We start from the raw sequence: 27,500 nt of genomic DNA, 5'->3' as shown, positions 1-27,500 counted from the left end.
GAAATGTAAGTGAAAGATTACTGGTTGCTGAGAGCAATGATTTGATTGGCAGAAAAGTGGAAGTGTAAATTACCATAAGAGAACCAATAAAAAAAAGTAGGCTTAAAATTCGAGTGCATTCTGCCAAATAAATTGAGGTCGTCGAAAAGATGCAAAGAAACAGAATGAATGTGATATTCTACATGGAGGTTTTTTACTAAAAATAATATATTCAGATGTAACTGTAATCACCAACATTTTGAATTAAACTGTAAATCAATTACATATTTTTTTTTGTATTCACTGTCATGGATTACAATTACATATATTTTGTAATTTAATGACATAAACTCCATTACATTATCCCCAAAACTGCAAATCAAGTATATTTGCCTGTACAGGATGTGTATTTCGACAGTTACTACAGTGTTAGTTGATAAACAGGAAGTAAGCTGTAAATATGAAGAATGAGATGAATACCGAGTTCAACAAGTCAAACACATGTGGACGTGTCATCACTAGTTTCAGGCGAGCTGGAGATATGAGTGCAATTTCCTCTTTAAAAAAAAAAAAAAAAAAAAACACTGGTTAAAGCTTCTCAAGTGCTTTATTTACATAATCATGCTCTGGCCAAACAATGAAAGTAAGCCCTGTTTAGTTCAAAAATAAATTTTCTGAAAAATCCAGTCTTTTTTTAATTTTTTTTATCAGCTGCTCACATGGTCTGATGTCTCTGACACGGATGAATGGATTTCTGCTGCTATGCTCCAGTTCCAGCTTGGCAGGCCCCTTATTATATACAGCACAATACTTGGCTGAATCTTGGGAGTGCTTGCCTGACAGATGCACAAACTTACAAAGCAAATTCTTTCTTGTGGCTACTGTGTGTGTGTGTGTGTGTGTGTGTGTGTGTGTGTGTGTGTGTGTGTGTGTGTGTGTGTGTGTGTGTGTGTGGACCAGTATGTGGACTCAATGTAAGTGCAAAGTGCAGAGAATCCTGAAAAGTGGGATCATCAGAGCAAACGCTCGAAGTCTGCATAGTGTCTGTAATCACAGAGGAACAGGTGCCAACTGGGAAAATAAGAAAAGAAAAAAAAAAAAGGAGCAAATATATTAATACTATGTGTGATACTGGTGAGAGCTACAAACCACTGCAGCCTGGAAAATAACACAAATTCTCTTTCTGAAAAGGGACAACTTTGAAGTTTCAGCGAGAGGTTCCAAAAGAAACTACTGAAATAGCAGAACGCTGCAGGTCTCGTGGTGTTTACGGTTTTAAAATCAGAATCAGCTTTATTGGCCGGGTATGTTTACACATACAAGGAATTTGACTCCGGTTGTAGCTTCTCTCTCAGCGTGCAAAAAAAACAACAACCCAAAACAGACAGACATAAATAGAAATAAAACATAAATAGACATATATACAGTTAAGAAACAAATCTATCCATATATTTAACTTAAATCGCAAAGTCGAAACAACCAACCCCAACCTCAAAATCCAAGATGGTTGCTCCAATGGAGTAATACTGTTTATTTGTACTTCTGTCTTACTTGTGTCTCATTAAATCAGTCGTACACAACTTCTATCAGTGGACATGTTACTACAGTGTTTGCATGCACAAGATACTGTGTAATGTGTTATCAGCCAGTACTGCTAGCAATGGCTAACCTGGCTTTTCGACTTGTTGCAGTCGACTTGGGTGTGACATCAATATATAATATTGTGTAATTAACTGTGTGGTAAGGCATAAAGACAGACCTATACACCCAATGATGAGAAGTAAAAAGCCACACTTCACTTTTTTTTGTTTTAGGAATTTCAGTCCTAATTCTGTTTAATTAAAAATGCATAAACCACAAGCAAAACAATTCAGTTTATTTTGGGGAATATTTGTTTTCTCCAAAAGTTTCAATGAAAATTAGATTTTAAATACTTGCATGAATTCTTGTGATATTTCTCTATCAATTCGATGGCGTCCAAGTGAAGCACGTCTTATCCATTTTCTACGGATGCTAGACACCAAGCTAGAAATGCTAATCGCTAACTTGAGGGATGCTGGTAAAGTCAGTAATATATCCACCGGGTTAGTTTGCAAAAGTGGACGTGTGAATTACTTTGCTCTCCAGATGAATACTGGAGGTCCGTGAGTGGGTGACACATCTCTGAGAGTCATGAGGAAGAGATCCTATCAGCCTCTCAGTTTCCACCACCAGACTATCAGAGTCTATATCGGTTGCTGTCTTCAACATAGGTAATGGCTTTTTGCAACTGTCAGTAGTTTTATTCTTAGCCAATATCTTGCACCAAAATAATAAAGCATCACCAATGAATGTCTCCTGGTGATGCTTATCTCCACACATGATGTCATTTTTTTTCTTGCACGTCAAAGAACCAAGTCTGATTCTTTTATCAACTGTATCATAGACAGATGTATTGATGCAGCCTAGTTAGATTGCTGTCTGTGAAATATCTAGAAATAGTTCGGGGCAAAGAAATCCTTAAGTACACAAATGTAAGTGAAAGGTAAAACGATGCAGAGAGAGAAGTTTGGAAGGCGTCTAATGGAGTTGTGTGAATCTAGGTTTGGTCCGCTGAGATGAGCTGCGCAGTGAAGGCCGGAAGCGACGCTGCAGGCAGGTGAGTGGCAGGACTGCAGATCACCACACGTACAAATAAACACACGCAGAGACCGCACACTAACCTGAAGCTGCTGCAGCTCACATTTCCTCATCAGCTCACTTTTGCTGAATAAGAAAACGTTATAATGGGGGAAGCTGGTTACTTGGAAATCCTAAATTTGAATTTACACTAAATTCATCCCTAAAGAAATGAAGCCAGGAGGAAGACTTCCACAAACGTATCCACATTCTTAGAAAATAAATGAAAGGAACTACATAGAAGTTCAAAAATAAATTACTTCACACACTGGCACACAACACGCTTCAAACCTGAACACTGCTTTCAGCTGCATATAAATGAGTTTCTAATTTTAGCCTACGTGTGTCAACTAGTGGGAAATCAAGTTTAACTGCCTAAATGGGATGGAAGCTCTCTGCAGTAGGACGAAGACGATGAGGAGGAGTCTGGTCAGCTGACACTCAGACCCTGTATCTGCTTCATTAGAGGAAAGAAGAAGTGTTCAGAGCTGTCGGGCTCGTCCAATCACTGGTCGGAAAATTCAAGAGAAGTTTGAGTTTTGTAAAACTCAGAAAATAATTTCATTGATTCCCCTTTAGATGTGGATTCATGTTGGATCTACTCAGCTGCTATCATGCAGCATTCTATTCCTCATATCAATGATCAAACAGACTGGCTGCACTGAGTAGTGTAACATATAATGATATATAGTGTCACATAGTGTTACATATGACTGTACAGATAGAGCCGCTCACATTGCAGTGCTGCTGTATTTTCCCATCTCTGACAAACTGCTGCTTTCCTGATGCAATGATGCATGTTGAAATTATGAAAATAGGGCAGTGGCGTATGTTGACGCAGTGACACGAGAAATCCTGCGATGAATCTGCATTTTGAGGTCAGCAGTGTTTGGCTATACACGCACAACAAATTACGTTTTAATTATAGATTAATCATAATACTGCCCTCCATCATTTTTGGTGCTATCGCGCATGTGCAACGGACTCAATCTCTGTATGATTTGGTTGAGAGGACGCTCATTTGAGATGTGCCTGAAAACATAAATGTGAAGAAATGACTTGCTGCTGCAACTCCTCAATAGTTTTGAAGGTCCCATTTCTTAAAACAATGTTTGTGTTTTATTTACAGTCTTGATATTCATAAGACAAGATTTTTGTGGTTTGAAATACCAAGAACCCTTCAATATAGTTTTACATTTCCTACTTCAAGCTTCTCTCTGGAGCTCCACTAAGAAAACACTGTTTTGTGACTGTCTTTAAGGGGCATTCACATCAGTGACCCTCTCTTCTGATTGGCTGGCTGTTTCCTACGTGACGCACGCCCAGGCTAACCACATGTTTTCTTTGGTCTTGTAACTTGCTAACTCTGCAACGGAGTCACCCCTGGATTTATTTTCCACATAAAGAGTTGGATATTGGGCCATGCTGACGGCCGACAGACAAATCGAGCGTGAGTTTATGACATTAAAGAAGTCCGGACGGGTTATCCAAACGGCACATTTACTTATTACTTGCTTTGTGCATTTCTTGGAGGACTCAACATTTTGACAATTTGTGTTTATGTACCACCAAAATCGGCTTTATAATAAAATAAAAGAGGACTTCCTGTCAAGCACCGCGAGGTGATGGCAGCATAAAGCGACAGGTTCTGGACAGCACGAGTTAAAAGCGCCCGATAAAACTAAAATCTTCACATATACACGCTACAACAGGTTAATAAACAACAGCAGAAGTGTAATCAAAAAAAGAATTTCTTCTGATAATCAAAATGTTTGTGATTGTGATATTTGTGATATTTCTTTTGTGAGATTCCACACTTCTGAATTTTTCATCTGACAACAGACACAAAGAATTGTCACTTGCGATCTAACACGACAAATGATGCATCACACCACCCTACACTGTGTGTGGAGGTGGGTTTATTGACTTGAGGTATCAGGATTAGCCCTGAGAAAGAAAATGTGGGTTTGGTGCCGACAACAAGGCCCGGCATTGTCCTTTTCGACACATCTTAGACAAAAGACATTGTTCTCACCCGGCAAAATGAAGTGAGCTGAACGATCAAAGACACTTGGGTTGGAGGAAATAAACGTTCTCACTCAAATCGAGGGATTAATAACTGAAACTTGAACAGTAGAAAAAGGAACAAAAGTCCCTGGAGTCTAAATGAGATGGTCAGATGAACTCTGAGGAGGAACAAGAAGAGAAAGACGAAGGATATCTTTTATTCCCTGTGGAGTGAAGGAGGGCAGTGGAGGCAGAACATACTGACACTTATTAGCCTCCTTCACTCTTAATTGTGTGAGTGTGTGTGGTGACAAGAGTGTGTTTGAAACAGCATTTTATGTGAGTACAGAGCATAGATTCAGACTGTATATAAAAGTGGACGTCGTCTCCGGGTCTGAAGAGTGAAGCCAATGCAGAAGTGCTTCAAAGCACAATACCACCGAGGGCCACTAGGGGCTGGCTCCAAAACAATTCTTACTCCAATATACTCCCAATAATAAAAAAAAAAAGCATCAAGATCTTTCATGAAATATAAAGACAACATTTTTTTTTTTTACACATCATAACAGTGTCACAAGCTAAATTATACAACAAGTAGATCCAAGAAATCTCATTGGTCAACGGTACATTTGGCAGCACACCGTGGTCATAGAAAATATCACTTCGCCATCTCCATGACAACATTGTAACTATTGGCGCTGTTTTAACAACAACGACAGCATTCAATTTCATTTTTACAAATAGTCCCAAATCAGCAGCCGTAAACAACTACAGCTGCTCCACAGAGATGCTGTGACGCTGCTGCCCGTAGGAGCATTACATGACTTCACTTCACTACACTACTGTATTAATGTGTTAATGTAGAACACATTTGGATTGAAGCAGAATATTACGTTAGATAAAAACATTTAGATTTCTGGATTTTACATTTCTCTGGAGAACAGCGAGCCTATTGGGTTTGGATCATATCAGCTGTGCTGGTGACTGGGTTACACAGCGCTACTATCTTAAATATACATGTGCATACGGATTTCTTTTTTCAGACGATATCTTACTGAGCAACAACATTGAGCTAGCGAAGCAGTTTTGTGTTTCCTTGCGTGGTTTTCATTTAGTTTGAGAAATCCAACGATCTCTGTACAGCATTAAAACGGACTGGAAATGGTCTCCGTTGCTAGGTCGTTACTAAGCGTCGGCCTACTTGCTGGAGAAGTGAAAACGGCATATATTACATAAGAGTCCGCTGACGTGGCTGATTGTTTTCCAGTTATTAGTCACACCCCATGTATTGCCATGGAAACGGAGATTGCACTAAGAAATAGTTTTCTATTTTCAAAGCAAATTGACCCACAATAGGAATACATTTTGATTACATATTTCATTTCGTTGGTGAATTGGTGTATAATCGCAATATTGCACTGAAGGATGTGGTTTAACGTCTTTATTGGCACGACAGTGATGCGGTCCGTAAGCATCGCTAAAGTTAAAGCACACCCTCTTGTGTAATATTGCTTCATTAAAAACTGGTTGGGTGGATGTTTCCTGATCAAAATACGGCTCGACTGGTCGATATGTGTAAAAATAATTCCATGAACACGTGTATTATGAGGATTGAACTGCATTTTAAGAGACTTAAAAAAAAAAAATTGTGTTTGGCTAATTAAGGCCTCATAAACAGAGAATCTGGTCATGTGATTGTGGATTTTTCCACAATCACGGATTTGCATGGTTTCTGCATCATGCAAATGGGAGTAGTAGAGTGTGTTTGTACATGTGACTGTGTGTGTTAGTCAGTGCAGCATGTGTCTTTATGAATGTGACTGTGAGTCAGTGTTTAGGGCAGCAGCGCAGGCATTAGTATGAATGTGTGTGTGGACCTCTTCCAGATCCTTCATACTGCAATAAGCCAACTATAGATGGAGCCATTAAAGTTTCTCTCAAATTCCCCTGAAAGGCTGAATAACCAATTAGCATCCGACCACCACAAGGCTTTCACATCTTAATCCCCCGTTCCTCGTCTTTTACATATTCATGGGACAACACGCTGGCCTTTTCAAGCTGTTTTCTCACTCCTGTCTGATAAGCTCTTCCAACAGTGGGACGTTTTTTTTCTTCCTTTTTTTCTCCAACAAATAATAAAGAAATGGTAATTGTTATCATGGGAGAAGAGGGCGAAATGATAACTTGTTTTAAGGGAGATGCAGCCTTGACAGAAGGGAGAAAGCTCGTCAAATAAACAGGGCTGTAAGGGAAAATGGAGAAAATCAACAAACGTGCTTGAGTCTAGAAAAGCGAGAGGAGGAATAGAGAAGGACAAACATTTGTTTGATTCGGGGCTGTAAACAGGCAGGAAGCTGAAGTATGTGTAATTTTCTGCTTGGTAAAAGAAAGGGCCTTGAAGAGCAAAGCATCACCAATCTCGCCTGCCAATCAACAGTGTCTTTTTTTTAAAGTCTGGTTTTGTTGTTTTGGGGGAAGGGGGAGGGGGGTTTCACCCAAAAGCTTTTTGGTGGTCCCGCAGCTCAATTAGGCAAACTGGCACGAGATTCATCAACTTTTATGTTGCTACCAAAGAGGCTGCGTTGAAAATGAGTGCAAAAACAAGTTACCCCGATTGGATGGTTTATTTTTCTGTTTCAGAGACCAGCCTCTTGATTGATACTCACACAGACGATGTGTTTACATCTGATGTCTAACGTTAGGGTTTCGTTAAAGGATAGGTTCAGATTTCTTCAAGCCAATCGTCACGGAATACTATACTAGAGATGGTGTCATACAATCCTGTTTTTAGAATAGTCCTTTAAATATAGAAAAAAAAATCGGAGTATATGTGACTCCTGTTCTTCCTCATTTCCCCTGTTTTTGACGAGCACCTGCTTGTAATACGTTATTACCCTCAGAATGCGGCGGTGATGCACCTGAAAGCTGTCGGCCAGCCGCCGTTAAACAACATAAGCAGAAGAAGATGTTGCTTCCAGAATCCGGAGCTTTGCAGGTAAAACTGTGGCGCTGTGAGACTAGATGCCAAAGTGCAAACAGGAGAACCGTGTGGAATCTTCTGTGTGGAACTTCTTTAAAAGTAAATGAGGATGACGTGCAGTTAATGACACGTTAACAGAAGTCACCCGTTGGTTTGTGAAGTGCCGTTCTGAAGCCCCAATTTCAGCATTTTTTTTTTTTTTGGAGCCAGATGTGACCGTGTTTGGGGGGGGGGGGGGGGGGGGGGGGGGGGGTGGATCTGACTCCATCCGATGGGGAAGCCGAGTACAGTGCGCCCCGGCCACAGATGATGAACACCTGACTAAATCACAGGCCTGTCAATCAAACAAACACGCCCCCAAAACATTCTGTTTTTTTGAGACCTAAGATATTATTAAAATGGAAATATTTTCAGATGGCCTGCCAGAAAACTAATAAGAAGTGACTTTTATTTAACCACCCCATACTGACTTATGGAAAAAAAGTATTGACTTTGTATTTCATGAGAGAAGTTGAATTGGAGTCGATGGAGCCGGAGCATGATCTCAATCTAGGGTGTAAAATACTGAGTCTCAGCGATAAGACAAGATAAGATAAGACTTTATTAATCTCGCAGGGTGGAAATTTAGTTTACGTACAACATGTGAAAGGTTGAGGGATCAAAAAGCACATGTTAAGGGTTCGGAGAAGATCTTGGTTTTACGGTTGGTTGGTTTTACGTCAGTAAATTACATCACGTGACTTACTTTACGTTTGTTAAATACAATAAGGGAGAGACTTACGAACATTACTTGAAATCTTCCATGACCTACTTCTACGACCCAGGTGGTCATCGTGCTGACACCAGCAGCCAAACGACAGTATTTAACACGGGAATAAAAACAGGCTAACAATCAAGATGACTTTAGATATTTTATAGTAGTAAATAAAACAAATACTACCGTATGAAAAATGAGAAATAAAAACAGGATATAGAAGGTGAAGAGGGCATCCTCTCCCATTCTGAGTGGACATTTCCAGACACAGAAATCAATTAGTTATGTTTCTGGGCTGGACTTTGGGAAGATACATGTTATTGATTTCCTTTAAAAGGACAAAGATGTGGCTTTTAGGTTTCCTCTCATGCTAAAACCTCCTGTTAGTGCAGCAGGAGTTTTTTGTGTAATTTTGAATGAAATAAGATTTTGTTGCTCCATTTCTGACTGCGTCTGCCAAGAAGGGATCACTTCATGGCCACGTGTACACAAGAGGAAGGATTGAACGAGCAATAAATAGTTCCACAAATGAATGGGCATCGGCATTGCACAAAGAAAGACTACTGGAACATAATGCCAAATGCAACAGATTACAGTCAATAAAAAATAAACGTACACTGATCATATTTGCAGAAACGTTAATTCTGCTCTCTGTAGTCGGCTCCCCAAACATTTAGCTGGCTGTGTGCCAGCTGACACCGAATGCTCATCCAATTGATTTTTACTTTACTGCGGAGGGAATCTTTTGAGCAACAAAGCCTTCCTGCTGCGCAAAGGCTTTCAGTGATTTAATGATTTTTTTTATTTTTTTTTAGTGGCCACTGGTCCTGAGCGTGTTGGTCAATACCAATAAAAACTCCCCCTGTGTGACGCTGCCTCTGCGCATTTGTGTGTGTGTGTGTTTGGCATATTCATGTGTGTGTGTGTGTGTGTGTGTGTGTGTTTGGCATGCGAGCGTGAATCTTTAGCCAGCGGGGCGTACGGGAGGCCACGGTAGCAGCTGTAAAGCCCTGATATGAGGTTGTGAGGGACTCAAGTGTTTAAAGGCATCAGGCTCCTGAAACATTACAACTGTATTTACATGCATGGAATAATGCATGTATAATGCAGATTATAGGCAACAGCCTGAAAAAGCTATTATCAGGCTACTCTCAATAGTCTTTTCTATTCATCAGTGATTTTAAGTATTTTTTTGCTAATTATTCAGATGGTGTTGTGGGAATTTGAGTGTTCTAATGACGTAAAAAAAAACAACACAAATTGCAACATGTGCAGCGTAAATATGTCTGAATACCTTACACATACCAACTGCTGTGGGGCGCCAGGATGAGAGACGATCAAGGTCCAATCAAAATGGTGGTGATGATGGTGAAAAGAGGTATTCTACATGCAATCATGAACAGGTTGGCATGACAACCAGCAAAGCATCCACATGTCCGTGACCATCGAGGACCCTGGAGGACATTGATTGTATAATCATCGAGGATTACGTGTATTACCGACATCACACAACAGTAAATGTGAAGGTTGATAGTTTGTGTGTTTGCCTGTTGTGAGTCTCTGTGAAAGAAGAGCAGCCTTGGTTTATTCACACCGAGCTGCTCCATAGACGCAGCATTCGTTTGTGGAGCTTTCCATTCATCTCTGCTGTGATTGGACAACAGGACAACGGGAAGAGATGAAGGCCGTGTCACATGAAGGTCTTCTCATAACGCAGACAGCAGGCTCGTGGTCACTCTGGATTTGAACCAAATGAAGTCCTTTTCAGGACATGGAATATGTCACATTGTTGCTCCATAACCTGTTACAGTGAAGGCTGTCTGTCAGGTACTCCCATTAGACTTGGCAACTTATATATTGTCCCCTATAGTGTTGATATGTTAATATGTATACTGTATTTACTGTAATGCAATACCTTGATAAGTTGTGGCTGTAGTGCAAGAATCTCCCAATTTGGGATCAATAAAATCCATCCGTCCCACAGACTGCATATAAAAGAGGACGTAGCTTCCAGGTCTGAAAAGTGAGGTCAATGCGAAAGCGCCTTAAACTGCAATACCACCGAGTGCCACTAGGAGCTAGCTCCATAGACTCCCATTTAACTTTTCTCATGAAATACAAAGTCAGTAAATTTTGTCCACAAGTTCTTATAGTGTTGTAAGATAAAGTCCCTCCTTGTTAGCTAAAGTCCCTCCTATTTGGTGGTCCATCTGACTATAATCTCATCATTAATTTGAAATTAGGCCTCAAAAAGCCATGTTTTTTGAGGGGATGTCTGTTTTATTGACAGGCCTGTAGTGCAGTCAGGTTTCCACTATAGGTGGGCGGGGCGTAGCGTCCTTGGGCTTTCAATCGGATAGTCAGATCCACTGCTGGATCCTCCACAGATGCTCACAAAATGGTCACTTCTGGGTCACAACAAGATGGCGACGGCCAAAGTCCGAACTCGAGGCTTCAGAATGGCAGTTCACAAACCAATGGGTGACATCACTGTTGGTTGCTCCATCCCATCATTCAATTATGAAATAAAATTACAAATTGTTTAAAAGCACAATGCCTCAAAATGTCCCAGAGGTTGAGAAGCAGGGCTTGAGACTGAAGGTTGCCGGTTTAATTTCTTGGGCCCACTTGGACAGAACATAGACTGCATATAAAAGTGGATGCAGCTTCTTGGTCTGCAAGGTTAAGCCAATGCGGAAGAGCATTCAAGAGAAATACCACTGAGGGCTGATATAAGGGATTAGCTCCAAAAAGCATCTGCCTCAATAGATATAAATAAATACTGAAATACAAAGACAATAAACTTTTTCCACAAGATATATGGTGTCTTTTTTGATAAAGCAAATAATTACAGCAGATTAAAATGACCTGAACTGTTCCTTTGCCATGATCTTCCTTTCCTTTCAGGGATTGCCACTAGTCCATGCATGCAGAACACGTGCAAGTCATTTTTAGTAAAAAGGGAGGTGAACTTTTAAGGGTTTTAATTCTCCTTACGGCTTTATTCTCACATCACTGGATCATTATGGAAAAAGCTTGTGCGATAATTGGCAACCGACGCGGGAAAAAGATCAGTAAGTAATGATCTCGGAGAAGATGCGTTTTTCTTCCCTCATGAACTGAATTAGTGATGGAGTTCTGAGCTTATTTTGCGGTTGAAGCCATAATTAGTGAGTATATCCACCTAAAGTTGGTTAAATTTGTAAACACATAATTCTCTCTCCTATTTTTCTCACCTAAAACTTTTTGCAAAATGACAATGCGAATGAGCCCACTGAGGGTATCGGTCTGTGTGGCAGTCAACTTCAATTAGCCTCTAACTTCCTCTGTGATCTTTCCTTTTAAATGTCAATTCAGCTGAAGGCATGGCAGAGCGGGTGTCATTAACCTGGTATTAAATTATAGAGGTGAGCTGGGCTGTCAGTCTCACTTATTAGCAGAGGTTGGCTGTGATGCCCGGGGTGGCGTTTAGCAAATAAAAGAGGGTGAAGAAGAAAAGATTTAGTCATTTATCAGTTGTTCAGGTGAACCAAAAAGGACCTGGAGAGTCTCAAATTGAAGTTTTCTTAACATTTATCATCAGCATTATTTTGTCTTTTTTAGAAAATCCAATCGTTACCAAGCATAGAGGAACCAAATTTTACGCCATGACGGTGAGTGCTGTGTCAAACCCAGCAGTGACGTCACCCATTGATTTGTGAACTTCCGTTATGAAGCCTCGAGTTCAGATTCAGGTCGTAGCGGTTTGGAGCCCGTAGTGAACGTATTTGGAGAGCTGGGGAGGAGCGAGTGCTGGATCTGAATTGATCGGACTGGAAACCCAGGGAAGCTCCACTATGCCCTGCCCACCAATAGCAGAAACCTGGTTGCACCACAGGCCTGTCAAACAAACAGACAGGCCCCCCAAAAGAGGCGGTGTTCATAAATTATTGGATTATTTTCAGATGGACCGCTAGAAACTAATAAGAAAGATTAACTTTAGCTAACAGTGTCACAATAAGTTGCGGAAAACATTTATTGGAGCTGGAGGCTTTTGGAGAGGTTGGCTTTTTGGAGCCAACCTCCAGCGACAGTTCAAGGCACTTTCGTATTTGCATCATTTTTCTGACCTGGAAGCTAAATCCACTTTTATATACAGTCTATGGTCCAAAGAGAAGAAAAGTTAGGAAACTAAAGAATTTGTTTTTACTTCTCCCCCTCAACTCAAAGGAACCGACCAATATCATGTTAATATATTTTCAACAACTTGCCTCATTCAGAGTTTATCCGTTTTATTTAACAGATTTTTCTTGCATAAGGATGATCATTTCATGGACGACAGTGCTTTAAAGAACAGGAGGCAAATGTGGCCTCTCTTTCCTTGTATTTGACCTTGTGCTGTTCAATCCAACATGTTGAAAGCATTATAGGTTGCTGTCAGAGCGACATGCTAATTTGCCATCACGTAACGAGGTGCGCGTGCTGCATGAGGGGCTTAAAAACCTGCAAATGCAAGATGACTTGATTGCGACCGAAATAATAACAACTGGAAAAAAAAAGCATAACGATAGAAGAAGAAAGGAAAGACACAAATCAGCCGTGGTAAAAGATTGAAAAGAAGAGCAAAGGAGCACGGAAAAAAAACATGGGAGACAGAAGGAGAGAGGATGAGGGATGGTCAGCACTGAGCACTGTCTCCATCTTCATCAGCCAGTTGCTCTCCAGCCTTCACGCCGACACTCTGCTGCTAATGGCTTCACACTACGGGACACATCAGTGTGTGCTGATACGCTGCGCTGCAGTCGCCTGGCAGAGATGTCTGGCTTAAAGCTCCAACGGCTCAACTGAAAAGTTCACGTCGGTTTAGTTTTTTTTCCCCAGTGTTACATCACTTATAACGCAACAATTACCCATAAGCAGCTCTTAAAATCTAACATGAGGTTTCTGTTTTAGATGTGCCTGTTTGAAGAATACACAAAAGTGGCCTATTTTGACTTTTTTTTTTTTTTTTTTTTTTTTTTAAATAGAAGTAACAATACCATTGTAAAATGTATTTATTATAAAAAGTAACAAAAAAAGAAAAAAAAAACTTTCGCTAGTTCTATGTTTAGCAAAGAGCTAACTTAGAATTTCAACATTCAGGTAAATTGCAGTGATAGCTGAACATTTTTTTGGGGGGGAAATGCTCTCATTTTAATGTCGAGAGTCACCAACTCTGTCTAGAGGCGACGCTAAACATGAAGCTGCAACTAAGCAAATAGCTTAGTTTAGCAAAAAGACTCATGTGCCTTTAAATCATAGCAGAAGAAGAAGGTAAGAGGAGATGACATCACTCAAAGAGAGCCAGTCAATCCTCAGTGGAAAAAGTGATCGAAATATGACATTTCTGTTGTTTTTATCCGGCTGTTTTTTATACAGATGAATGGAAAATATTTTAACGATTATGTAAAATGACTGGAGTCAGCGCAAATAGACGCAGTCGGGTAATCACTGTGAAAGGCAACAGGAAAACACTGTACATCAGACAGGTGAGGCTAGACACCTTATACAATGCACCCATACGTAAAAGCCCGATGAGAATGTGTTTGTCTGAAGTTCAATTGTTGTAATTAGAACTGATTAACATTAACAAGCCCAAACGGACTTTTTATGTGTGTGTATCTCTCAGACTCTGTAGATCCTAACTGTGCTGAACAGGTGTGCCCCCTCCGAAGGCGCTACAATTCAGGCAGTGTGCTTACCACACACACACACACACACACACACACACACACACACACACACACACACACACACACACACACACACACACACACACACACACACACACACACACACATACACACACACCGACTGTCCACCCACCTCCCACTGTGTTTGCATCTGCTCTGGAGCATTAGCGCTGTTTTTGTACTAATGGCGAAAACTCAAAAATGAGCTGGCTAACAATCTCAAACAGGCACAGGGTGGGAGCTTTATACATGTGGAGAACATGTGATTGAAACGTGATTAAAACGTGATCAAAGGCCTACTGGAGGGAGAGATGGTTTGATGTGTCGCTCTGTACAATCTACACAATAATCGATTTGTGAAAAAGAGGAATTATCATCAGACCGAGTGCTTCAAATGGTCTGACACCATCTCACAGGCTGCTATTCATACATCACCGTTCATAATTCAGTGGCCGGTTCTACTTTAACAAAAGCTTTCTGATTTCTCTTCCTGTTCCTGCGCTCTTTGATTGCTCCCGAGAAAACCTGATTGGATCAAAACCGGCATGTCAAGTAAGACCTACGTTCATGTGACTGCGGGGTTGTGCATGTCAGGCTTTTTAAAGGAGAAGAAATGGATACCGAGGTGGGCTATATAATCCACCTGCTGCTAACACGAAAGGGTAGATGAAAGGTCCATTTTTGAGTTTTGACTGAATTGATTTTTACTTCTCAAAAATCTAAATATCAAATGTTAATGTTTTTCATGGGTGTAGCTTCTGGGCCATGATATCAAAGCCTTTATCATTTTGTTGTGGGAAACTAAGTGATTTCTGGTGTGTCAATTCTAACATGATCCCACCTCAAGGGTTGTGATAATCCTTAAATCTTAAATCCCATCAACAATGCTCACTAGTATTAGCTGGTAAACCTGATCCAATAACAGCAATAATTTGCCCAAACAGAAGCTCACACCAAATACTCTTTAATCTGGATGTACTGGAGCTTTGACTTGTCAAAAGGTTAATCCCATTAAAGACCGAAACTAACAATGGACTGAGCCCGATAGTGTTACCTGCAGAGTCAAAGCCTGTAAATCAGACTGTTTCATTCACAGAGCATCAAATACTGCTGATCAGTCAAAGCTGTTGGTGTCAGAAAGATATGCAAAAAAAAACACACGAGTTTCCCATATTTTCCACGTGATCACATGTATGACACATATTTGCCACAAGTGGCAACATATGATAACATGGGGGAAATATGTGGAAAAGTTTTCATTGGAATCTACATGACCTTCACACATTACACCACGAAAATGTTCCAAAACTGCACTTTTCCAATGAGGTAAAATACAAGTTTCACGTGCACAATCACATATGTATGACCACATGGGATTTTGCACGTGAAATTCATGTGTTTTTTCGGTAAGGATGATTTTCATCGTCTCGACCGTGACCACCCAAGTTGTAGACGGAGGTCATGGAAAGTCATGAATAAATAACTTTAGTAAGTTACTCGCATATCGTTTTTAACTTGCGTAACCAAGCAAGTTGAATACGTACAAGGTGCGGCAACACCATGACAACCCAAGTCGAGGAAGGCGATCATGTGACGCAGTAAAAAAGCACGACAAAGTCTGCGTGTGGAGGAAGTCAGTGGATGGATGAAATAAACAAAGGATCTTTAAGTAAGCTAATTACGTCTTAAATTTCCTTAATATATGAAAAGCTAATGTGACGTACGTTATTTATTTACGATGATCTTTATCTGAACCTGACCACGTTGTTTCAGGTGCCTAAACCTGAGGCAACTGATGCGTATCTCTGAGGTGCCAGCGGACTGTGACAAAGCGCACTACTTGAAATGAGAACTGTCTGTATAAATACATTGTACATTTGGATTTGTGCCATAAAGGTCCACTGTTGTACAATTGAGCCCCACCATTGCCTGTTACACTTTCTGACATGTTTCTTCAGCACCGTGGAACACACACTTAAAGTATATTTTGATCCCGTCTCACTTGCATCATTCGGAGGGATAATTTTTGCCAAGGCACCAAATATATATTACTCCATAGTTAAAAATAGTCCCCAACCACAGACGTGTTGGGGACCCACTGAGTGAGGAATTGTTGGTTTGGGGATTTGTTGTAAGTATACTTTATGTCCAAGGTTTTATCTACCTGATTGAAAGTGATTCAATGCAAACTGTTAAGGCATAATGATGGTAACCAGCTGTTTGGACAGCAGCAAAGCTCTGCGTCTCTTTCTCTCTGGGGACCGCTCTCCTTTCCTGTTAATGAAGGCGAATGTGCACCTAAAAAACACATACCTGCATGAGCGCGCATACACATTCAGGTCACACAGGTAGCTCAGCCGCGCGCACACACACACACACACACACACACACACACACACACACACACACACACACACACACACACACACACACACACACACACACACACGTAATTGGATCAGTGCTGCCAGATGGCTGTGGAACATGTTCCTCTCCTTCATGCGTGAGAGACAAACTTTCATAACAGTTATCTTCTGCTCTTAACTCCGCTGTGCGTTAATCAAAGGAGAGAAAAGCAAGTACAAGGGGACAAGGGGAGTGGCACCAAATGAGGCGGGAGATGGCAGGAAAATCACAGTGGGAGCTGAGTTCAGACGACAGCCACTCTGCGACTACAAAGAGATGGGTCCATTTGGGGAAAAAGTGGACTCTAATCTGTACCCTGATACTCATCAGATTTGTCACTTCCCTTCATTTGTTGACCCTGTGGTCATCCTCACTCGCTGACTTTGTCGTTCGTCAGCCGACCCTGCTGTGAGTTGGAGCCATTACTGGTAGCTTTGTAGATGGCTTTGAAAACTTTTGCATTCAACTGCATATTTTCAGCTGACAAAAGCACGATGTCAACATGTATAACCTTGAATTCTCCTTCTTGGTTGGGATGAAAGGAAACCATTTGGAAAATAATTAATGTTTCATTCATCTGGTATCTCACTGGTACTGCACTTAATGGCACCTTTGCATTGGCTTCACTCTTCAGACCCAGAGACCACGTCCATTTTTATATACAGTCTACGAACGAGCAAAACTGTTTGCCGGCAAATTTTAGAGGTTGAATTGTGTACCATCAAGTAGCATTGACTTTGTTCCTCTTAAGGGAGGAACAACATCCAATAGTCATAACCCCCTGCAATTCAGACATCCAGTCAATTGTTGGTATTTGACAAAAGAGTTAATGTACAATGAAAAGCTCTTCTCAACTTGATAATATCCATTTCATTACAGCTATTCCATTTTCTGCCTCATTTCCAGGGCCAGGAAACAGAGGCAGAGTGTCATTAAGGTAGTCTATGTGTCTCTCTCCCAGGTAATGTCTTCCATGTCCTTCTTATGTACCCAGAGGTGTTCCCAGTAGCATCTTCCAGGTACACACTGGGGTCTAATGGCTCATTTTGATGTGAAAGAGCAGCAGCTCTACTCCGAGCTCCTTCGCTAGAGTTATGGTCCTCAAAGTGTAATCCCAACAACCGTATGAAACTTCCTTTGGTCACTTGTATCTGCAATCTCATCACTACCCAAAACTCATGACCAGAATTAAGGTCCGGAACATAGATTTGGTAGTAAATTGAGAGCTTTACTGATCCAGTAGAATATACATAGATGTGTGGTATTCATCAACATTCAGAGAGGAAGCATTTTTGGGGATCGTCACAAACAACAAGCACTGAGTTATGGTAAAGAAGTGAAGAAAGACGGTGAAGAAAGACAGTGACAGACAGGCACAGGCCAAGTGCATCTGATCTTACCCTGATGTTGTCGAAGGATGCTTTGTTAGTGACGTCATACAGAAGGAGCAGAGCTGGGAAGAGAAAAGAAACAGAAATATGTCAAATGTTTGTACTTTACTGTTACAAGAGTGGGATAATCGAGAATGTTCCAAGGGAAATGTGTTTGGCGATTATCAATCCACAGTTTATCTCTTCCACCATGTATTCTCACGGGAGCTGTCAATGTTTACTATTGTGGTGGTGCTAAGTTTGTAGTGATCTCGCCAGTGTAGCTAGTAACTAACTAAATAAGCACTGATCATCACGTGTTCAAGCTACGTGGAAATCAAATTACTGGATGTGAATAATTTGCTCTTTTGCTTCAGTTTTCGCTGCTGTGATTTTAGTCTGGAAACCCTGTTTGCATTTGGGTTTGCACAGACCGTCTAAAGGGCAAACCAATCAGTGACCAGTGTCGGTGACTAACTGTGTTGACATTGAAGTCAGTGGGTTTTTTTTTCTCGATAAATATTTGCAGCTGTGGTAGCGTTTTGGCCCATTTGGAAGTCAACACCGTTTGGTTAAGGTCTGCTCCAATAGTTTCAAAATGAACCTGAGGTCTTCGCCCAGTAGGATCCAAGGACTGAGAACGATTCCCAACAAGGCATACCAGTCCCATATATTCACATTGTAAATGTGGGTCTGGCAACACTTGGCTAGAAGACTGAGTTGAAAAAGATCACAAGGAAAGAAGAGCAAAATCGAAAGCTTGTGCAACCTTCAGTAATATAGGTGACAAGGTATGACATGGCAAGATGTGATGAGTGCACCATAATGTGAGGACAAAAATGTGTCCTTGTGTCTGCATTTCAGTTTCTTTTACAGCACCCACGTCTGTTCATAAAATGAAGTCAAAATTAAATGTGTCCTCTTGAAAAAACAACAACACGGAAAACCAAAAAATAGAACAGCACAGAGATATTCTGTGTATTCACCCTGGAGAGATTCGTTCTTTAGTTTTGTTCCGCTGTTTGATGCTCCACAAAGACCTTTGGGTTTTACACGAGAGGAAACGCTGGAAGAAGGACTTCTAAAATGGCTCCCAGTGTTAGTTGAGCAAAAGTGCTGAGCTCTACCGTTTATCACAGCACTAGTATTGTACCTGACAACATCCACCCATGTGAATTCTAATTACCTCCAACTGCACTGTGATCCGAGAGAGGATAATATCACCTCAGGTGTTTTTGAGGCCAAACTGGAGGGTGTGCATTATAAAGCTGTAAAAAAAAAAGAAAAGAAAATCATTACGCCTACGACTGCAATTATAACTCATTTTCGCAGCTGGATCAACCTTCACTTGGAAGAATTAGCCTAAGCTAATTACCTCCACATCACCTTGCCTTCTCCTGCTGCATGTAATCTTTCCAGTCATCTTCTCCGTTACTCTCATCTCACTCCATCCTCATTCTTTTATCATATATCCCTTATGTATCTTTGCCCTTTTCTTGCATTCTCCATCCCAACACCTCCACCCATCATTTGCCTCTATATTTTGGATTAAATCCATTGTTTGTTTATTTCTGCTAGACAAGTCCGTGAAGGGTGTTTAATGAGTTGTAATCACCGTGGTTTGCCTCTGTCTGCCAGACTGGAAAAACAAAGAGAGTGGGTGAGAAAAGAAAACAGGGAAGTGGAAAGAGAAAGAGGGAGCGAGAGACAATCTGCCCCACGATTTAATTTCCTCTCGCGTTGCTCCTATCAGCCACCAGAAGAAGACCGGAGTAAAACCACAAGGAGTTGCTTTCCTTCACCCTCCCCTAATCCAATTACATCTTGCCAAAAGCAAGACAGATGAAGCTCGAGAACTTTTTCACAGTAGCAGACACAGAGTTTTGTTATCACAGGTAGTAATAGTAGGCGCAAGACAGAAATAACAAGCCTGTAATATGGAGGAAAATAAGCTTAAAAGCAAAAGAAGTAAGAAAGAAAGTTGTTTTTTAGTTATGGGGGTATTACTGTAGTGACGTTACTTCCACATAGTAATATTATTGTCAACCTTGAGATATTTTCTTTAATGAAAGATCATGTCAAATTGAGCAACACAGCCATCAGTCGACTACCATTGGATATGGTTTTGTCATGTTTTGCCGTGCCTAGTACACCAAAGTAAGGCACCACAAATCGTGTGGTTGGTGTAAGGAAAAGATAATTCTTTGGGATAAATTAAATCATTTTATATTAACCACATCCCACAAGTTAATCGATGTACATTTTGAAAAGAAATCCATGTTAACTTTTGCTTCTCTGTCTCCCGGACGAACATCCATCCAACTATCTCCAACCTCCTCCCTTTACGGACTCCTCGTACTTCGTCACATGACCTCCTTAATGGCCTGGTCATACATGTGTCTACTTTTTATGCCTAGATGAGGTAAAGCATGACTCTGACACGGCATCCTTCAGTTTATAGACTGGTATTCAAGTGTTACACAGCAACAGCAGCACTGCAAAAACCAAGGACCACTTAGGGTAGAATTTATGATACCGCCATCAACATTAAAAGTACAGTCATCTGTTAATGTTTTCTGACAAGCAACCTCTTGTGGTGGTGTACAAAATAATAACCATTCTGTTAGAAGCAAAGGTTGAGGCCAGGAGAAAGTTAGGGTGGATAGTTGTGGGTACAAACCAGGAGCTAGACTTCAAAACCAACAGTCGCCTCTTATCTCTTAACTTAAAAATTCACCATTGGTTTCTTTAACTGAGAACATAACCCTCACCGAACCTTCACTTGGTAGGTTTTTTTATGAGTACTTGCTTAACATTGTTTAGAGGACTTGAATTGGGGTCAAAAACTTCATCATGACATCCCAAGTACACATCTTAAACTGAAAGTGTAGGTGAGCACAGCAACTTTAGCCCATCTACAAATGAATGGAAAAACAAGACTTCTTGTGTCACTTCTTGCACAATGAAGCTCAACTACAAAAGTGAAGTAAAAATAATGAAAGAGTATATTTAAGTAAAGGAGAACATTTTGACAGACATTAATGGCTCCTAGATTATGAATGTTTAAGGTTCATTTAGTGTTCAGTCTATCATGAGACAACACAATATGACAACACACCTTTCATGACACGAGCCCAAACAACCAGCGCACCAATGTCACACACATTATAACTATTTGACTTTGTGATCCACCACCACCTTGACCAATAAAGTTCCGGCAGGAAACCCTGAGCAGCGAGAGGTGGAGTATGATGGAAGGGAGGGATCCATAAAGAGGACAGCCATCCATCATCTTTCAGATGATAATCTGCGTCAATAATCCCTCACTGACCTTGCCTGTTCTCCTTCCCTTGAAGATAAATCGCATAAACAACTGATTAACGCAGATGTATTCATTTAAATGCAAACTTTCGCAGACCAACAAGTGTTGAATTTTAATTAGGTTTTAGTCTACTTACTACTTAGTGTGCACATCCCCCCAGTTGCATATTAAAATTAGCAACATCAGACGACAACTTCATCGCTAATAATAATTATCACCCCCAAAAAAACGATACTGTACATTCAATTAAGTTTCTGCATGAGTACTTTTACTTTTGATAGTTTCCCTTTCTAGCGTAAAAATAATTCCACATTTATGAGAAATCTTTTCATTTTCTTTCTTGACAAGAGTGCGATGAGACGATCGATACCACTTTCTTGTCTGGACACGTCAAAACATTTAGCTGAGCATAACAACTGGCTCAAGGGAGCACACAGCTAGCCTAGCTCAGTCCAAAGACAAGCCCACATAAAGCTGTATATTTTTACGCTTTAGTTTTTATATGTATTAGATACAACAGGCTAATTAGAACGTATAGAACATGCAGGTGAGCTCTTTCCTCCATGCTTCCAATCTTGTGCCAAACTAATCTAATCTAAGATAATTGTCCACGTTATATTTGTTGTAGAACAGTGTGGAAGAAAGCAATTTCACTTCTTTGTTCAAAAGTATGGTGTTGACCAAATTTCTGCCTCAATTGCTTTTACTTGTAATCGAGTACATGGTGGTATTTCTACTCAAGTGAAAGGATTGAGTGCCTTTTCTACCACTGGTTATACAATAAATACAAGAATGATCACAGATATCAAGTAAAAAAAAAAAAAAATGTAATTATTAAAGTCTGAATACATTTTTATGCGCACTGCCACAATGTTTCCATCTGCTAGCAAATATCAACCAAGTACCAACATAAATTACTACCTTGAAAATTACAAAGCATACCTATGATGACATCACACTGGGGAAATCAAATGAAAAGCCGGTGTGCGTCTGTGTTTGTGTGCTTGCTAGTGTGTGTGTGTGTGTGTGTGTGTGTGTGTGTGTGTGTGTGTGTGTGTGTGTGTGTGTGTGTGTGAGACCGTGTCTGACTGATGAGTTTCACTTTACCCCTTCAGGCAAGTTGCTGCCATTGATGTTACTGCACCACCAAAATGAGAACGAGCGTGTGAAATTGCTACCAGCGTCCCCTCCTTCCATCACCTTCATTATTCCTCTGACACTTTCAGCAGCGGTTGTCATTTCTGCCTCCTCTCTTGGCTAAGCGCGGCCCACGGGGCTCCATTCCACGGCATCCATTTTAGAGAGCGGGGTGGATCAATCACGGCGGCAAGCGATTACTAAATTCCCCAGGCGAAGCGACGGCTGAATCCATTAATATCTGCACCCGTGTCTTTTCCAGAACAACGTTAAAGAGAAATGAAAAGGTAACGTATTTATAGGATAGTTCAATAGCTCAAGACGATATAACCGAGTGTAGACAGTAAGTTCAGTGGAGGGTGTAACCGGGCGGATTCATTTGCGCGGACACACTTTTGAGCTTCCTCTCAACTCACTTCACACACGTCCACGAATCGAGCCTCAAACATGCCTTTGACTGTGACCTTGCAAATCTATCTTAATATGCAAGACACTGTAAGGTGTGTGTGTGTGTGTGTGTGTGTGTGTGTGTGTGTGTGTGTGTGTGTGTGGTGTGTTTGAGGATGGATCTCACAGCTCGCGGCTTTACAGTCGAGCATTACCCTCAATGTTTTGTTTCCAATTGCTGTTTCCCTCTTCTCCATCCATCTCCCTTCTTGCGCTCCTTTCCTTTTCCCTCATCACTTCATACTTTCTCCGCTCCATCTCTTGATCATCGTTCCTCCGGCCGCCGTCCATCCTCCCGTCTTAGTTGGGCTATGTTTCGCCCCACAAGGAGCTACTGCCGCCGCCGCCGCCGCTGCTGATTAAGGCCTACAGTTTGCTCATTAGTGATGAGAGCAGTGGCCCAAGAAGACCAAATAGAGGGAATAGAAAATGATGCGGGCGAGGCGGAGCAGAGCAGCAACATGCGGTAATGACACTGATTTAATATGAACTAGACAAAGCCTCTGCTGGTTCTCCAGCTGTCATTTGTCCCGATTATCTAGCATCTTTTCTGCTGCAGCGCTGTGGCGTTTTGACGGTGAGACGGTGGTACAATTTTAAAAAGGACAAAAGACGAGCTATTTGCATTTCTTTCCAATTAGCGCAGCATCTTGCGTCGCAGTAAACCAGCAAATTTGAAGGCTGTCCTTGGTAATGAAACAGATGTTGCACGAATTACAGCCCTTGTTTTTTGGCCTCTCTTGGCTGGCACTAAAAGCATGCCAAATTAGCTATTACCAATTCCTGTGTGTAATGTACCCAAGCAATGCAGACAACTATCACTGGAGCTCTTTGGAAATTTCAAAATATGATGATTCTCAGGTAAATTCTGGGGTTTATAGTGTCTTTTTGGTGATGCTTTTTAAGCAGGATTATGACCATTTAATCATAACACATATAACACACATTTATTGCAATAAAGCCTGAAATGTGGTTATCAAACAGTTTTGACATTTATTACAAAAGATATGTTATGGGGGCAGGATATTTTACAGTTTATTGTCCATAATGAGATCAGTGCATTAAAACAGTAAACTTCACTGATAATTTAATAAGTTATGAATAACAAAAAAACTGAACACAAATAGAACCATATCTAATTTACTGTAAACAGCTTTTTCTGGACGATGTTTCGTTTAAAAAAAAAAAAAAAAAAAAAAAGTTTCCATATTGACCAACATGTACCAATATATCCGCAATAGGCCAATATCAGCCAATGAAGTCAGTATAATATACCAGTATATTGGTCAGACTCTATTATTGTTGCATAAAGTTCAATGTTCCAGTGCACTGATGTCATTTTGGACAATAAAGTTTACATCTAAAATATCTTGTCTCAACTATGTTTGTTTTTTTGCCATAAGTGTTTCACAACCACATTTTGGCCAATATATCAATCACATTTTTGTTTTACTTCGGTATCAGTATCGTATCGGTTAAACTCTGATGTGAGCCGCAATCAATCTAAAAATATCATATCTATGTGTTGAGATGTGAGTTATGCAAGTTGTGAGGCATATTAAGGTAATGACCACAGTCACTGTTGCTGCTCCAGCTGTTAGCCTTGTTGATAAGCAGAACAAAACCATCAGGCCAAACTACAAAACCTGTAACTACAATAATTAACCTGCTGCTGTTCCTTTCACTTCGTGCAGTATCTTTGTCTCACGTCTCTCCTGTCGTTCCAGCCCATCTACTTTCTGACATTGCCCCTGGGGAGACAAGCCACATAACCCTCTGAAAAAGAGCAATTAACTGAGACACTGTCATATTCAAGAACAATCCTCCTGTCATTTTTATGACTTCCTGATTCAATAAATCATCACAGCATCCTTTTTGTTATAAATTAGTTTATCTTAAAAAAAGACCACTGCATTAAAATACCAGAAGCTTTGAGTAGCCTCTGCATTTGAGGATTATTAGTTTAATCATGTTTGTTGGTTCGGTGCTTGATTTGTAATGTCTTCCTGACTTTTGTTGGCATTTATGGTTCAGAGCAAAATTTCTCAAAACTGATTTGGAATTTGGTCTAAACGTTCATGTAAACCATAATGACACAACTCCGCAGCTTTTCATTCACCGCAATCATAAGGTCACAATTTTAGTCCTCCTGTAATTTGGTTGATAACTAAACACCTGTAGAGCCTCATGGAATTCCCATCAGTCTCAACTGAACTTTGCATTTAGAGCTATGATGATTTATGTATGATGAAGTATAAACTGTTGAACAGATGCTCCCAAACTTTTCATCCTACCACTACGAATGTAACCAAATTCCCAAGTACCATTTCTCATTTCAGATGCCAACCACTTGTTTTCGAACATTCAATTCAATGCAATATTCTCAGAGCGTTAGCGTTATGCAATGTCGACCGTGACGTGACGACACTCTATCGGCAAATTTCATTTCTAAAATATTGAAATGATGAACAGCTTGTCTTTACACTATTGTAATGTGATCTGTAATAACTGTTCATGTTGAAAACAGGATTCTCAGTCTGTCTATTTACTACATTTAGTTGCAGCTGAAGATAAAACACAAATTTTGGAAGGTGGTCTTCTCTAGAAAAACAACAACAGTTGATGTGACAAGCACGAGTGGAAAACCCCCTGTAGTGGCCACAGTAATTATGACTAAACCAAAGAAAGTAAATATACTATAAATAGTAATAATTCACTCAAAGATGTTGCTCGGGCAGAATGACTTTGTCCTCTTCACCTGTCTACCAGATGCACATGAATGAACACCTCATTTGAAGTATTGTCTTGGTTGAAACAATGAGATGTTCAAATCTTGCTGGCCAGTACAGTAGTAGATTCCTATTCTGCTCAATTTGTAGACAGAAAATTGTGTTTGTTTTTCACCCTCTATGAGAATATCCTGTGTGTTACAGATGCCGGTGCAGAGGACAGGTAGGACCGGGGGTTGGACTTTGGGAAATGTGGAGCTATACTTTAAATAAAACCCAACATTACTGCTATCTGTACCGTCTAAATTAGTAATGGGGATGAACTTTAAAAATTAATATTTAACATAATTAAATAGGCTCCTCTCAGCAGTGTTTATACTGAACTGGTGTGTGTTCTATTGAGAAGGACTTCAAAGCCATTACCGGCCCCTTTCCTTACACCACCGGTAACAGAAAGAAATCATTGACGGCCGTTACAGGGAAATGAAGCAGCCAAAGCACCTCATTCGGAACAATACAGCCCTGAACAACCCTTTCAATCACAAAGCACCATTTGGTGGCGTCATCAGCAACACAGCCATTACCTTTTCCACACAATTGATCAGCTATTTCGCTTCTTAAAATACATCACGTTGGCTCTTTTTGTGCGATAAGCTAATGGGAGAAGACGTTGGCGGAGTTTCATTTCAAGCTCAAATGTCGCTCATTTGCAAATGTGACATCTGTGACTGATGTTTTTTTTACATTAATAGTGATTTCTGAAGATTAAAACAGCTGCTTTTATGATCAACACGCCTTCACATCACTCACTCTCTTCTATTCTGTGTACTTGTTCTTGAAAACCTTGAGATCCGTTTATTCATTTCTGTGTACTCGTTACCTTCTCTCGAGGCATAATGCCTTCAGTTTTCAGTGGATACTTGAGTTTTTTTTATGTGTTTTTCCTCTTCATCCGTTGAGTTGGGTAATTTTTCTTTTATACTGAAGATTAGTTGTTGCATATTTAAATGGTTTTAACTGCTTTCACTTTTCTTTACGCGATAAATGAATTCACCTTTCCAAACGTTTCTCCATTTTCCACCCTATCTTGCTCGCATCATGATTCCAGGCAGTCTCTTTCTTTATATCTCTATCGCTCCCCTCCCAGGTATCTCTCCCCTTGTTAGCTGTCTCACCCACTGAGTCTGCATTTCCTCTTTTTTTTTTTTTTTTTTTTTTTTTAGCGCCCTGTTGTTTCGCTCCATGCTGTGGAAATGACAAACTGTCAGCTCCACTGGGAGAGAACGGGAAAATGAAAAATTCTGCGGCTGGTTTCTGGACCCAGCTGGACCTTCGCGGCGCCCTCTACACCAGATGGGCCCGGCAGATTGTAATGGGCTCGCTCCAACCGCACGCTCATTTGCGCTGATTGTCTGGATCTTCTTGCTCTCTCATTATAGCCTTAATGACAGATGAGATTTAGGCCAGAGCTTAAAAAAACAAACACCCATCGCCGTCCAAGGAGGGAAATAGCACTCAAAAGCACACTCCACTCTCTCGGAAGAACTACTGAGTTATTCATGGGTTGGCATTTGTGATATTGCTTAGCTAGCTGCAAAGCTAGGGATGGTGAGGTCAGTCTGTCTGCTGCTACTACTTGTGCAATTTATAAACAGCTGTTGGTTGGACTGTCATGTAGTATGTCCTTAGTCTCCAGGAGATTAATCCTAATGAATGTATTGATATCCTACTATTCATCTAGCACCATCTGTACATCAAAAGTTTCAGGTATCTAGAAAAATGTCTTTTCATCAGTTGATAGATTGACATAACATTTTGTACAGACAGTCATTGTGACTGTTGATGGATCCCAGTGACTTGGATGATCAACTGACTTCTCCTCGACCACTATCGTAACGTTGATATCTGGGGTTTTGAATCAAATGTCTCGACAACCACTGGAATGATTTCTTCAAGATTTAGTAGAAACATCGAGGTCCCAATGAATTCTAATAACTTCA

General features: G+C 40.6%; 2 protein-coding genes across 2 annotated transcripts in view; one reads left to right on the top strand and one right to left on the bottom strand.

The window, feature by feature from the left end:
- The window catches only part of LOC138202263 (NHS-like protein 3), a 3,505-nt gene extending 2,856 nt beyond the window's left edge, over positions 1–649 (top strand). The window contains exon 3 of the mRNA XM_069156137.1: positions 1–649. This exon is cut by the window's left edge and continues 416 nt beyond it. The gene's annotated coding sequence lies outside the window, so the exon portion shown is untranslated.
- Positions 1–27,500, bottom strand: part of LOC138202264 (ras-related protein Rab-26) — an 87,918-nt gene that overhangs the window by 16,963 nt on the left and 43,455 nt on the right. Inside the window, exon 5 of the mRNA XM_069156138.1 lies at positions 17,896–17,948. Coding sequence (XP_069012239.1) covers positions 17,896–17,948 — 53 coding nt within the window. The remainder of the gene's footprint in view (positions 1–17,895; positions 17,949–27,500) is intronic.

Source organism: Embiotoca jacksoni, unplaced genomic scaffold (assembly GCF_022577435.1).
Source record: "Embiotoca jacksoni isolate LCO1_2020_lvr unplaced genomic scaffold, fEmbJac1.0.p SCAF_20, whole genome shotgun sequence".
In the NCBI taxonomy this organism is placed as follows: Eukaryota; Metazoa; Chordata; class Actinopteri; family Embiotocidae; genus Embiotoca; species Embiotoca jacksoni.
Note: the sequence above shows the minus strand (reverse complement) of the source record. Positions and strands in the feature narration are given on the sequence as shown.